Source organism: Mya arenaria, chromosome 13 (genome assembly GCF_026914265.1).
Source record: "Mya arenaria isolate MELC-2E11 chromosome 13, ASM2691426v1".
Classification (NCBI taxonomy): domain Eukaryota; kingdom Metazoa; phylum Mollusca; class Bivalvia; order Myida; family Myidae; genus Mya; species Mya arenaria.
Genome location: NC_069134.1, coordinates 69,333,271 through 69,347,308, shown reverse-complemented (window position 1 = coordinate 69,347,308; position 14,038 = coordinate 69,333,271). Strand labels below are relative to the sequence as shown.

Here is a 14,038-nt window from a genome sequence, read left to right as displayed (position 1 = left end):
TTCCAACCCCACTCCCACAAGGTTATCCAGATCTCCCATCCTAACAACCATCAACAAGGTTTAACAGCCTTTCAATCCGAACCCAAATCGACATGGTTAAACAGCCCTCCCATCCAATCCCCCATAGACAAGGTTACACAGCCCTCCCATCCCAACCCCCATAGACAAGGTCACACAGCCCTCCCATCCCATCCCCAAAAGACAAGGTTACTTAGCCCTCCCATCCAAACCCCAATAGATAAGTTTACTTAGCCCTCCAATCCCAGCCTCAATAGACAAGGTTACACAGCCCTCTTATCCCAACCCCCATAGACAAGGTTACTTAGCCCTTCTAACCCACCCCTCATAGACAAGATTAACCAGATCTCCCATCCTAACCACCATCAACAAGGTTTAACAGCCTTTCAATCCGTACCCGAATCGACAAGGTTAAACAGCCCTCCCATCCCAACCCCAATAGACAATGTTACTAAGCCCTACCATCCCAACCCCCATAGACAAGGTCACACAGCCCTCCCATCCCATCCCCAATAGACAAGGTTACTTAGCCCTCCCATTCAAGCCCCCATAGACAAGGTTACACAGCCCTCCCATCCAAACCCCAATAGACAACGTTACACAGCCTTCCCATCCCAACCAACATAGACAAGGTTACACAGCCCTTCCCATCCCAATCCCAATAGACAAGGTTACACAGCCCTCCCATCCCAGCCCCAATAGACAAGATTACACAGCCCTCCCATCCCAGCCCCAATAGACAAGGTTACACAGCCTTCCCATCCCAACCCCCATAGACAAGGTTACACAGCCCTCCCATCCCAATCCCAATAGACAAGGTTACACAGCCTTCCCACCCCAATCCCCATAGACAAGGTTACACAGCCTTCCCACCCCAATCCCAATAGACAAGGTTACACAGCCTTCTCACCCCAATCCACATAGACAAGGTTACACAACCCTCCTGTCCCAATCCTAAGGACAAGGTTACACAGCCCTCCCATCCCAATCCCAATAGACAAGGTTACACAGCCCCCACATCCCAGCCCCAATAGACAAGGTTACACAGCCCTCACATCCCAATCCCCATAGACATGGTTACACAGCCCTCCCATCCCAATCCCCATAGACAAGGTAACACAGCCCTCCCATCCCAATCCCCATAGACAAGGTTACACAGCCCTCCCATCCCAGCCCCCATAGACAAGGTTACACAGCCCTCCCCTCCCAGCCCCAATAGACAAGGTTACACAGCCCTCCCATCCCAACCCCAATAGGCAATGTTACTAAGCCCTACCATCCCAACCCCCATAGACAAGGTCACACAGCCCTCCCATCCCAACCCCAATAGACAATGTTACTAAGCCCTACCATCCCAACCCCCATAGACAAGGTTACACAGCCCTTCCCATCCCAACCCCAATAGACAATGTTACTAAGCCCTACCATCCCAACCCCCATAGACAAGGTCACACAGCCCTCCCATCCCAGCCCCAATAGACAATGTTACTAAGCCCTACCATCCCAACCCCCATAGACAAGGTTACACAGCCCCTCCCATCCCAACCCCAATAGACAATGTTACTAAGCCCTACCATCCCAACCCCCATAGACAAGGTTACACAGCCCTTCCCATCCCAATCCCAATAGACAAGGTTACACAGCCCTCCCCTCCCAGCCCCAATAGACAAGGTTACACAGCCTTCCCATCCCAGCCCCAATAGACAAGGTTACACAGCCTTCCCACCCCAAGCCCCATAGACAAGGTTACACAGCCCTCCCATCCCAGCCCAGGGTTGCCAGCGGACTTGAAAAGTCAGGGAAATTGGGTATTTTTTCAAGGTCAGGGAATTGTCAGGGAATTTTGAAATTTGGTCAGTGAAAAATGAAAATCCTGAAAAGTCAGGGAAAAGTCAGGGAAAAATTATTTCAAAGGTCGAAAAATATACGCATTGAAGGTCTTTCTTGGCTATGGCAGTCTTTAGGCATTTAATATTTGACTTTATCACTCTCACAGTTAAGCATTAAATTCAAATAACAGTAAACTGTGATATTAAGAAGCATTATATGTTAACTTAGTGATTATAATACCCATTATTTACCTTAGAACATCATTCAGCCTAAAGACTGAAAGGCTTTGCAACCCTTGCCTCCAGAGCTGACTAATACGTAATTTCTGTTGTATTGTAGGAATATAACACCAGAAAAGAGAATTTACTTACTTACCATACTCATTCAAAGTCTTTAATTTTATAGTGATTATTTCATGATATGCCAAAATGAGCCCTATGTTCTTGTTTTCATGCTAATGTTTCACATGTTTCACTGACCAACAGTCACACTGTGTTTGAATAGAAATAGTTAAGAATAGTAGAACACTATGTTTGAATCATTACTTTGATGTACAATGTAAATGTTTTATATTTTGGAAAATAAATACAAGTTTACATGCAAAAATATAATGGGAGGATTGGACGGCTATAGGGGAGGTCAGGAGGCCGTTTATGTGTTTGACGATTTTGGTCAGTGAAAAACATGAATTGGTCAGTGAAAAGTCAGGGAAAAGTCAGGGAATTTTATTTCACCAAAGTGCTGGCAACCCTGCAGCCCCATAGACAAGGTTGAACAGCCCTCCCATCCCATCCCCAATAGACAAGGTTAAACAGCCTTAACATCCCAACCTATCCCTCAAAGTTACACAGCCCTTCCATCCCAATCCTCATAGACAAGGTTACACAGCCCTTCCATCCCAATCCCCATAGACAAGGTTACACAGCCTTCCCATCCCATCCCCAATATACAAGGTTACACAGTCCTTCCATCCCAATCCTCATAGACAAGGTTATACAGCCCTCCCATCCCATCCCCAATATACAAGGTTACACAGCCCTCCCATCCCAATTCCCATAGACAAGGTTGAACAGCCCTCCCATCCCATCCCCAATAGACAAGGTTACACAGCCCTCCCATCCCAGCCCCATAGACAAGGTTGAACAGCCCTCCCATCCCATCCCCAATAGACAAGGTTAAACAGCCTTAACATCCCAACCTATCCCTCAAAGTTACACAGCCCTTCCATCCCAATCCTCATAGACAAGGTTATACAGCCCTCCCATCCCATCCCCAATAGACAAGGTTAAACAGCCTTAACATCCCAACCTATCCCTCAAAGTTACACAGCCCTTCCATCCCAATCCCCATAGACAAGGTTACACAGCCTTCCCATCCCATCTCCAATAGACAAGGTTAAACGGCCTTAACATCCCAACCTATCCCTCAAGGTTACACAGCCTTTCCATCCCAACCCATACGGCAAGGTTAAACAGCCTTACTATCCCAATCCCTCCCTCAAGGTTACACAGCCTTACCATCCCAATCCCTCCCTCCAGGTTACACAGCCTTACTATCCCAATCCCTCCCTCAAGATTACACAGCCTTACTATCCCAATCCCTCCCTCAAGGTTACACAGCCTTACTATCCCAATCCCTCCCTCAAGGTTACACAGCCTTACTGTCCCAATCCCTCCCTCAAGGTTACACAGCCTTACTATCCCAATCCCTCCCTCAAGGTTACACAGCCTTACTATCCCAATCCCTCCCTCAAGGTTACACAGCCTTACTATCCCAATCCCTCCCTCAAGGTTAAACAGCCTTACTATCCCAATCCCTCCCTCAAGGTTACACAGCCTTACTATCCCAATCCCTCCCTCAAGGTTACACAGCCTTACTATCCCAATCCCTCCCTCAAGGTTACACAGCCTTACTATCCCAATCCCTCCCTCAAGGTTACACAGCCTTACTATCCCAATCCCTCCCTTGATGTTACACATCCTTACTATACCAATCCCTCCCTCAAGGTTACACAGCCTTACTATCCCAATCCCTCCCTCAAGGTTACACAGCCTTTCCATCCCAGCTCTGCTGATAAGGTTAAACAGATTTTCCAACCCAACCCCTCCCTCAGCTTTTTCATCCCAACCCCCATCGACAAGGTTAAACAGCCCTCCCATCTCTACACCATCTGGCAAGGTTAAACAGGCCAACCCTCTCCTGAAAGGTTGAACTGCCATGTCAACCCAAACCCATTCACCCACTGCCTTTCATGACAACTCCGGTTCAAGTTACCAGTGTACTATTAAGTTAAAAAAGTCCTAAAATTTTTAAGATGTGCGGTTTATATAACTGATTACGGGGATTGGTTGTTTTCATTGAACTGTACAGATCTCGCTAATGAAATTTGGAAAAAAAAATGAAGCGGGCTGCAGCCAAGACCTTGTTGTGACTTGAAAACCATCCTTGTTTGATTGAAATAAATAATGTTCTTGAAAACCAGTTTAGAACCAGAACATAGGGGTAAAATGTGTAACTTGAGGTTTCATAGCACATGTTTTAACAGATATTGCTAGGCGTTCATTGATATTAAGGTTACTGTTAATACAATAGAAATATAACTTGGGTAGGATAGTAAACATTTCCTAATTTAAAGGGAAAGTTATATACAAATTGGTTTTCTGTTATATATGATTTCAAAGAGTGACATCGTATAATTTTTTAATCTGCAGTGGCAGATCCAGGAATTTATAATTGGGGGACACACCCTTGTCAAGCCCCCTCAAAACATCACTGAAGTATTGAACTAACATGTATAAAATTGTTGATGCCTTTCAACAATTTAATTAAGAATTGGACATACTTAACAACATTTCAATTGTTAAAGGTGTCAATTCATGGTTAAAATTAGTTTGTGTGGCCATGATAATTATATCTGTATATAAACAAGTGTTTGAAAGTCATTAGCAATAAGCTGTGGTCATTGATTAACAGAAGAAATATCTTTACAAATCAACTATGAGGGCCTCAAATATTAGAATCACTGATGCATGAAAACAGCTCATCCATGAGACTGTCCTCATTCCTTGTAACAACATCGGGGTTTGCTGTTCAAGAAATATCTGGCTGTTGTTTTTCCCCCTTTTTTTATTACAATAAAAAAATGACTGAATCTGACCAATTTTACAAAAACCTGTACACTGCAGTCACAAGATGTGTTATGGTACACCCAGGTCTGCACATACTTTCTAGGGATGTTCTTTTTAGTTTGCAGCTTTGTTCGTCTTTCTGTCCGTCCATTGTTACACTGTGAATAACTTTGAAACTACCGATGGGATTGAAATAAAACTTGGTATTTAGAAAGATGGCAACTAGAGAAAGTGCAGTGCACAACATCCATAATCCTATCATGCATATTAATAAAGTTATCTCCCTTAACATTTTTTTCTCTTAAATGGTGCTTGTCAGGGCCATTACTTCAAAACTACTGATGAGATCCAAACCAAACTTGCGATACAGATAGATGGCAATTAGAGAAAGAGCAGTGTACAAAAAACATAATCCTATCTTACCTATGGATAAAGTTTTCTCCCCTTAAAAAAAAAAATTCATGACTGATGCTTGTCCAGGCCATATCTTATGAAAATACTAAAGGGATTCAAAAGAAACCCTAAAAATGTAGATAGAAGGCAATGAGAGAATATGCAGTGCACAAGAACCATAATCCTGCCCTGCATATTTTGTTGTTGTATTTCCTAAACCTGATTTTTTCAAACATGGGTACTTGTCTAGGCCATATCTTTGAAAATACTTGATGGATTTAAATGAAACTTGAAATGAATATAGATGGCAATAAAGAGAAAGTGCATTACAATAGATCCTGTCCTGCATCATTTAAGTTATCTCCCCTGAAACCCCCTTATCTGATAGTTATCTCCCCTAGCAGGCCATGTTATCTCGCTACGCTCATGGCGAGATCCCTGAATTTTAGCTGTGTGATTTCTTTCTTACCTTCAATGAGCATAAACTGATGAGTCATTATAAATGTATTTTAAATGGCATTTCCAACCAGGTTAACAAATTGCATAATATCAATTCGTAGCTATTAAAATAAACCATCCAACTTTTTTTTTGCTATTGAACTGAATGTAAATCATCTTTTATTAAATAAAGTGCACAATATTTTAGCAGTTTTACAGTCCCATGAAAATAAATCAGCGTACTCTGGCATCCTTTATAGAACCTGTGTATTGTTTGTTTGTATGTCTCCATGAAGTGATATTAATTTTGTCGTTTGATATTGCCTTATTTGACCGACACAGTCGTAAATACCTGTAAAGTATGAATGTAAATATGCGGGGGAGATGAAGATGGCGGATATTTTGGCGGAGATTAAACTTGTCACATTTGTTTGAAGTATGTTATGTTTGCGTTTAATGTTGCTATGATCAAACACGCCATGTTAGCTGTCATCTATTTTAGTCCACTATCAAACATAGCAGTATATCAGGGAAATGACCTTGACCTCAGTTAAAAAGTGTGGTGATGTATTGGACTTAATCAGGTGACTTATGAAGTTTTTATATCGCCTTTATTCTCAAACATGTGTGCATATTTGCGTAACAGATGCAGAGCACATATTTAATGAAATATAAGAATGCGTGTGACCACTGTCTTAGACAAAGGGAACACATTATTAATAACAATATTGGAGAAATTATATTTTCTTTGCAACAATACATGCAAGGTTTGCCTTGACCTTAGGCGTCACCTTTAGTTTAAACATTATTTTTACAATTATTTTGAATAATGTTATATTAACTTATGCTAAGTCACTTTCATTAGCACGATGTTGGGCAAGAGTGTGGTTTTGTGTTGATGGGTAAACCGTAAAAAAAAACGTAAAAAAAAACCCGGTTCGGCTTGTTGACCACTAGCCAAACTCACTTGCACCCAAGACCAAACAACTCCTTTCCAAAGGTCATATCAAAATGTATTCTTAACTGTGCTCATTGGCTACCATGTTTTCTACAAACATTTGCAAATATTTCACCTTAATTACAGCCCTTTATGTTCCTTTTCAGTTGCAGAATCTGCACGGCCCGATGACCCGGATCCATTGTCCATGTACATTTACCCACGTCTCGTGATCGTAAAACGAGAGGACCACAACCATGCAGCATTCTACCCTCCACTATCACGCAGGAGAGCGAAAAGGGAGGAGTTTTCAGGGGAGATAATTCTGGAGTTTGTGAAAGATTACTTAAAGAATCCAAGGAAGTGGATTGTTGATTCAGAACACTTCTAGGGATACTCATAGCATAGATGTATTCAGAGTGGAGGCTGTTATATTTGTCATTCTTAAAGTGAACATTCAGACCTCCTTAGCCATTTTTTATTGAAAACAACCTCCGATGTAAATGGACGATGTCAGAAATCTTTACATCTAACTACTCTGCAAGTAGATTGCATAGTAATTTCAACATAGCATTTAGAACTAAGACTATGAAAAATACATGTTTGATTTTAAATTATGAAACATACATTAATTATTATATCAAGCAAATAATTTGTTTTGAGAAATGAAAGTTATACAGTATGGTTAGTATTGCTGTATGTTACATTATATATCATTATTTTTGTATGATACCTTTTGAAAACGCTCAATGTGTTATTATTCCGTCCTTTTTACAAAGTTTTTCTGAAATGTTTTGATTATATATTAATTCACAGAAATTGCCGCTATATATATAACATGTAATAATTTGCATATGTCATTGACTTTTTATACAAAATGATATGTATAAATGTTAAAAAAAAAATCAGAAATGCATACTATTTGGTAAAATTTTTGATTTTTTATTATAATTGCATTTTTGGTGGTTGTAATTTATGAAAAGGTTAATGAATTTACTGGGTTTTTTTGGTAGTTTTGATATTTTTTGAGATGATTATCTAAAAGGCTTGTTCATCCAAATGCATACCTGAAAGGTAAACAAATCATTTGTTGCTTTTAGTTCAACTTTCTGTTCTTAAGTCAATTTTATTCATCTACTATTTCATTTAATTTTTTTTTCAAATGATTAATGTTCAGGCATTCTAGCAGCTGATGATTTTCCATTATGAAAAATAGCCGATGGTCTGCTTGAGTCTAAAGCAGGGTTACGGGGCAATGACCCCTTTTTGAAATTCCTTTAAAATCATTTATATTCATTTCAAGGTAACTTTTAGTTTTTTTAATGCAAATGTACATGCGACACAAATCTATTACAACAGTTACTGTACAATCGTCAAATTAAAAGCCGTCGATCCTGATTTTAGGACTTATCCTGAACTTAAGAACCCCTGTATGTTAAAATATTTGGGAGTAATTTATTAAGCTGTTAGTAATGATTTACTTTTGATGATTAAATTGACTCCTCAAGGCCTTAGTGTTTTAATAGTAGTTATTTCCCTTTGTCCATTAACTAATGAACTAATCCATGTTCACTGTACTGTACTGTATTGTACTGTACTGTACTGTATCCTTAGTTGTCAAACTTGAAGTTATTTAATATAATTTTCATGCTTTTTGAATGTTTTTAAAATTAAAGACCAAATATTTGTTATAGTTTATCTAACATAATGTGTAGTTAGAGCCTTTTTTGATAGAGTATTTTTCATCATCCAAAAAAATCATTGATATTATCTAAATTTGGTGATGTAATGTGCATTTATCCAGTGATTTACAGCCTTGAAAAGCTGTTTCCCTGTGCGATAAAGTTTCCATTTATATACATATTTATATTTATACTTCCTAATTTGGTAGGCACTCAGTTTCCATGAATGAATAAATGAGGAAAGTATTTCTTAAAAAAACAAATAAGTTCTTCACAATTCCCACTCTTTATATGCATAAAAAAAGATGAAACATGTACATATGCTATCATTTCAGCTATGTTGGCATGTTTTTGCATTTTCCCAAAGTTGGAAAATTGTCTCAATTTAAAGGCACTTGAATAATATTTTTTTTAAAGAAATCACTGTTATCTTTATATATATTTTTTTGCTTTGATGTGTAACTGTATGAGATTAACAAATTCATTCATGTATGCATGTTAGTAATATGCTCCTTCCATTAACAAGAAGCTATTATATTTGTGTTACATCTTCATTTTACATTCAATTAATCTAGTATTCATGTCACTTTGAATCAAAACATTTGGTTTTATTTAAAAATTCTGAAATGTCACATTGTTTAATATATTTATGCGCAAAACATGTACAATGTTTTCAATTAAAAGAATAAATATATATTTATTGCAATATATTTCACCTCATGAACACCAAAATTAAATATTTCACAAGTGGCTACGTCACTCCTGAAATAAAAAATTTGACCCTCTTTCGGTGAAATATATTACGATCTTACACAGAAACAAACAATGATCCTCTGTATAAAGATTATGCCGGATGTAAACTAATTGACCATCGTTATAGTAATTTTTTTGAATAATGCATACTTAAACTATGTTTATGTACAATGCTGCTGGTCGGTATTTTTCCCCCACAAAACAAAACAAACTACGCAAACAATCCGTCCAATTTTTCGTCTTAAAGAGAATTTTCTACAAATAATTCCAGTTTGTTGAATTCTGTAAATTTTATTTTTTTGTGCTTTACTTATTCACTGATTTATGTTTGTACTAACAAATTAACAAAGTTTAGTGATTTATGAATAAAGAATGAAACAAATGCATGTATTTGTTTTATTATGCTAATTAAATCATTTTTATGATCAATTATGCATCATGGGAATAGGTATCTGTCGAAAATAAAATTTCTGCTAAAAGTAAAATGCCTTTGCTCAAAGTATTAGGCCTCTGCTGAGAGTAATAAGCCTCTGTTGAGATCAATAAGCCCCTGCTGAGAGTACTGTAATAAGCCTCTTCTAAGAGTAATTTGCCTCTGCTGAGAGTAATTGTAATAAGCCTCTGTTTAGAATAATAAGCCTCTGTTTAGAATAATAAGCCTCTGTTGAGAGTAATAAGCCTCTGCTGGGAGTAAAAAGCCTCTGTTTAGAGTAATAAGGCTCTGTTGAGAGTAATAAGCCTCTGCTGAGAGTACCATAATAAGCCTCTTCTAAGAGTAAATTACCTCTGCTGAGAGTAATAGTAATAAGCCTCTGTTTAGAATAATAAACCTCTGCTGAGAGTAATAAGCCTCTGCTGAGAGTAATAAGCCTCTGCTGAGAGTACCGTAATAAGCCTCTTCTAAGAGTAATTTGCCTCTGCTGAGAGTAATAGTAATAAGCCTCTGTTTAGAATAATAAGCCTCTGGTGAGAGTAATAAGCCTCTGCTGAGAGTAATAAGCCTCTGCTGAGAGTAATAAGCCTCTGCTAAGAGTAATAAGCAGAGAAGCCTCTGCTGAGAGTAATAAGCCTCTGTTGAGAGTAATAAGCCTCTGCTGAGAGTAATAAGCCTCTGTTGAGAGTAATAAGCCTCTGTTGAGAGTAATAAGCCTCTGCTGAGAGTAATAAGCCTCTGTTGAGAGTAATAAGCCTCTGCTGAGAGTACCGTAATAAGCCTCTTCTAAGAGTAATTTGCCTCTGCTGAGATAATAGTAAAAAGCCTCTGTTTAGAATAATAAGCCTCTGCTGAGAGTAATAAGCCTCTGCTGAGAGTAATAAGCCTCTGCTGAGAGTAATAAACCTCTGTTGAGAGTAATAAGCCTCTGCTGAGAGTACCGTAATAAGCCTCTTCTAAGAGTAATTTGCCTCTGCTGAGATAATAGTAAAAAGCCTCTGTTTAGAATAATAAGCCTCTGCTGAGAGTAATAAGCCTCTGCTGAGAGTACCGTAATAAGCCTCTTCTAAGAGTAATTTGCCTCTGCTGAGAGTAATAGTAATAAGCCTCTGTTTAGAATAATAAGCCTCTGCTGAGAGTAATAAGCCTCTGCTGAGAGTAATAAGCCTCTGCTGAGAGTACCATAATAAGCCTCTTCTAAGAGTAATAAGCCTCTGCTGAGAGTAATAGTAATAAGCCTCTGCTGAGAGTAATAAGCCTCTGTTGAGAGTAATAAGCCTCTGCTGTGAATAATAAGCCTCTGTTGAGGGTAATAAGCCTCTGTTGAGAGTAATAATACTCTGCTGAGTGTAATAAGCCTCTGCTGAGAGTAATAAGCCTCTGTTGAGGGTAATAAGCCTCTGTTGAGAGTAATAATACTCTGCTGAGTGTAATAAGCCTCTGCTGAGAGTAATAAACCTCTGCTGAGAGTAATAAGCCTCTGCTAAGAGTAATAAGCCTCTGCTGAGAGTAATAAGCCTCTGCTGAGAGTAATAAGCCTCTGCTAAGAGTAATAAGCCTCTCCTAAGAGTAATAAGCCACTGCTGAGAGTAATAAGCCTCTGCAGATAGTAATAAGCCTCTACTGAGAGTAATATTAAGTTCTGTTGAGAGTAATAAGCCTCTGCGGTGAGTAATAAGTCTCCGCTGAGAGTAATAAGTCTCTGCTGAAAATAATAAGCCTCTGCTGAGAGTAATAAGCCTCTGTTGAGAGTAATAAGCCTATACTGAGAGTAATGAGCCTCTGCTGAGAGTAATAGTAATAAGCCTCTGTTTAGAGTAATAAACCTCTGCTGAGAGTAATAAGCCTCTGCTGACTGTTATAAGCCTCTGTTGAGGGTAATAAGCCTCTGCTGAGAGTAATAATCCTCTGCTGAGAGTAATAATCTTCTGCTGAGAGTAAAAAGCCTCTGTTGAGAGTAATAAGCCTCGGCTGAGATTAATAAGCCTCTGCTGAGAGTAATAAGTTCTGTTGAGAGTAATAAGCCTCTGCTGAGATTAATAAGCCTCTGCTGAGAGTAATAAGTTCTGTTGAGAGTAATAAGCCTCTGCTGGGAGTAATAAGCCTCTGCTGGGAGTAATAGTCTCTGCTGAGAGTAATATGCCTCTGCTGAAAGTAATAAGCCTCTGCTGAGAGTAATAAGTTCTGTTGAGAGTAATAAGCCTCTGCGGTGAGTAATAAGTCTCCGCTGAGAGTAATAAGTCTCTGCTGAAAATAATAAGCCTCTGCTGAGAGTAATAAGCCTCTGCTGAGAGTAATAAGCCTATACTGAGAGTAATGAGCCTCTGCTGAGAGTAATAGTAATAAGCCTCTGTTTAGAGTAATAAGCCTCTGCTGAGAGAAATAAGCCTCTGCTGACTGTTATAAGCCTCTGTTGAGGGTAATAAGCCTCTGCTGAGAGTAATAAGCCTCTGCTGAGAGTAATAATCCTCTGCTGAGAGTAAAAAGCCTCTGTTGAGAGTAATAAGCCTCGGCTGAGAGTAATAAGCCTCTGCTGAGAGTAATAAGTTCTGTTGAGAGTAATAAGCCTCTGCTGGGAGTAATAAGCCTCTGCTGGGAGTAATAAGTCTCTGCTGAGAGTAATATGCCTCTGCTGAAAATAATAAGACTCTGCTGAGAGTAATAAGCCTATGCTGAGAGTAATAAGCCTATGCTGAGAGTAATAGTAATAAACCTCTGTTTAGAGTAATAAGCCTCTGCTAAGAGTAATAAACCTCTGCTGAGAGTAATAAGCCTCTTCTGAGAGTAATAAGCCTCTGCTGAGAGTAATAAGCCTCTTCTGTGAGTAATAAGCCTCTGCTAAGAGTAATACGTCTCTGCTGAAAGTAATAAGCCTCTGCTGAGAGTAATACGTCTCTGCTGAAAGTAATAAGCCTCTGCTGAGAGTAATAGGCCTCTGTTGAAAGTGTAAAAGTTTTAAGCATATGTTGAGAAAAGAAGGCCTCTGATGAAGTAATAGGCCTCTGATGATGTAAAAGGCCTCTGTTAAAAGTAATATGCCTCTGTTGAAAGTAATATGCCTCTGCTGAAAGTAATAGGCCTGTGTTGAAGGTAATAGGCCTCTGTTGAACGTATTGGGCCTCTCTTGAAAGTATTAGGCTTCTGTTGAAAGTAATAAGCCTCTGTTGAAAGTAATAATCCTCTGCTGAAGTTATAAGCCTCTTCTGAGAGTAATAAGCATCTGCTGAGTGTAATAAGCCTCTTCTGTGAGTAATACGTCTCTGCTGAAAGTAATAAGCCTCTGCTGAGAGTTTTAAGCCTATGCTGAGAGTAATAGGCATCTGTTGAAAGTATAAAAGTATTATGCATATGTTGAGAAAAAAAGGCCTCTGATGAAGTAATAGCCTCTGATGATGTAAAAGGCCTCTGTTGAAAGAAATATGCCTCTGTTGGAAGTAATAAGCCTCTGCTGAAAGTAATAGGCCTGTGTTGAAGGTAATAGGCCTCTGTTGAACGTATTAGGCCTCTTTTGAAAGAATTAGGCCTCTGTTGAAAGTAATAAGCCTCTGTTGAAGTAATAGGCCTCTGTTGAAAGTAATAAGCCTCTGTTGAAAGTAATAGGCCTCTGCTGAGAGTAATAAGCCTCTGTTGACAGTAATAGGCCTCTGCTGAAGTAATAGGCCTCTGCTGAAAGTAATAGGCTTGTGTTGAAGGTATAAGGCCTCTGTTGAAAGTATAACGCCTCTGTTGAAAGTATAAGGCCTCTGCCGAAAGTATTATGCTTCTGTTGAAGATATAATAGGCCTCTGTTGAAAGTAATAGGCCTCTGTTGACAGTATTAGGCCTCTGTTGAAAGTAATAGGCCTCTGTTGAAAGTATTAGGCCTCTGTTGAAGATAATAGGCCTCTGTTGAAAGTAATAAGCCTCTGTTGAAAGTATTAGGCCTCTGTTAAAGATATTAGGCCTCTGATGAAAGTATTAGGCCTCAGTTGAAAGTATTAGGCCTCTGTTAAAGATATTAGGCCTCTGATGAAAGTATTAGGCCTCTGTTGAAAGTATTAGGCCTCTGTTGAAAGTATTAGGCTTCTGTTAAAGATATTAGGCCTCTGATGAAAGTATTAGGCCTCTGTTGAAAGTATTAGGCTTCTGTTGAAGATATTAGGCCTCTGTTGAAAGTATTAGGCCTCTGTTAAAGATATTAGGCCTCTGATGAAAGTATTAGGCCTCTGTTGAAAGTATTAGGCTTTTGTTGAAAGTATTAGGCCTATGTTGAAAGTAATAGGCCTATGTTGAAAGTAATAGGCCTCTGTTGAAAGTAATAGGCCTCTGTTGAAGGTAATAGACCTCTGTTAAAGTAATAGGCCTCTGTTGAAAGTAATAGGCCTCTGTTGAAAGTAATAGGCCTCTGTTGAAGGTAATAGACCTCTAATGGAAGTATTAGGCCTCT

General features: G+C 39.0%; 1 protein-coding gene across 1 annotated transcript; it reads left to right on the top strand.

The window, feature by feature from the left end:
• Positions 1-1,460: 1,460 nt before the first annotated feature.
• LOC128215511 (uncharacterized) lies at positions 1,461-7,135 on the top strand (the record flags this gene model as incomplete). The annotated part of the gene is made up of 3 exons (XM_052922194.1): positions 1,461-1,652; positions 3,279-4,026; positions 6,912-7,135. Coding segments are annotated over 3 exons (1,164 nt in total), but the record flags the coding sequence as incomplete, so codon positions are not given.
• Positions 7,136-14,038: the final 6,903 nt, after the last annotated feature.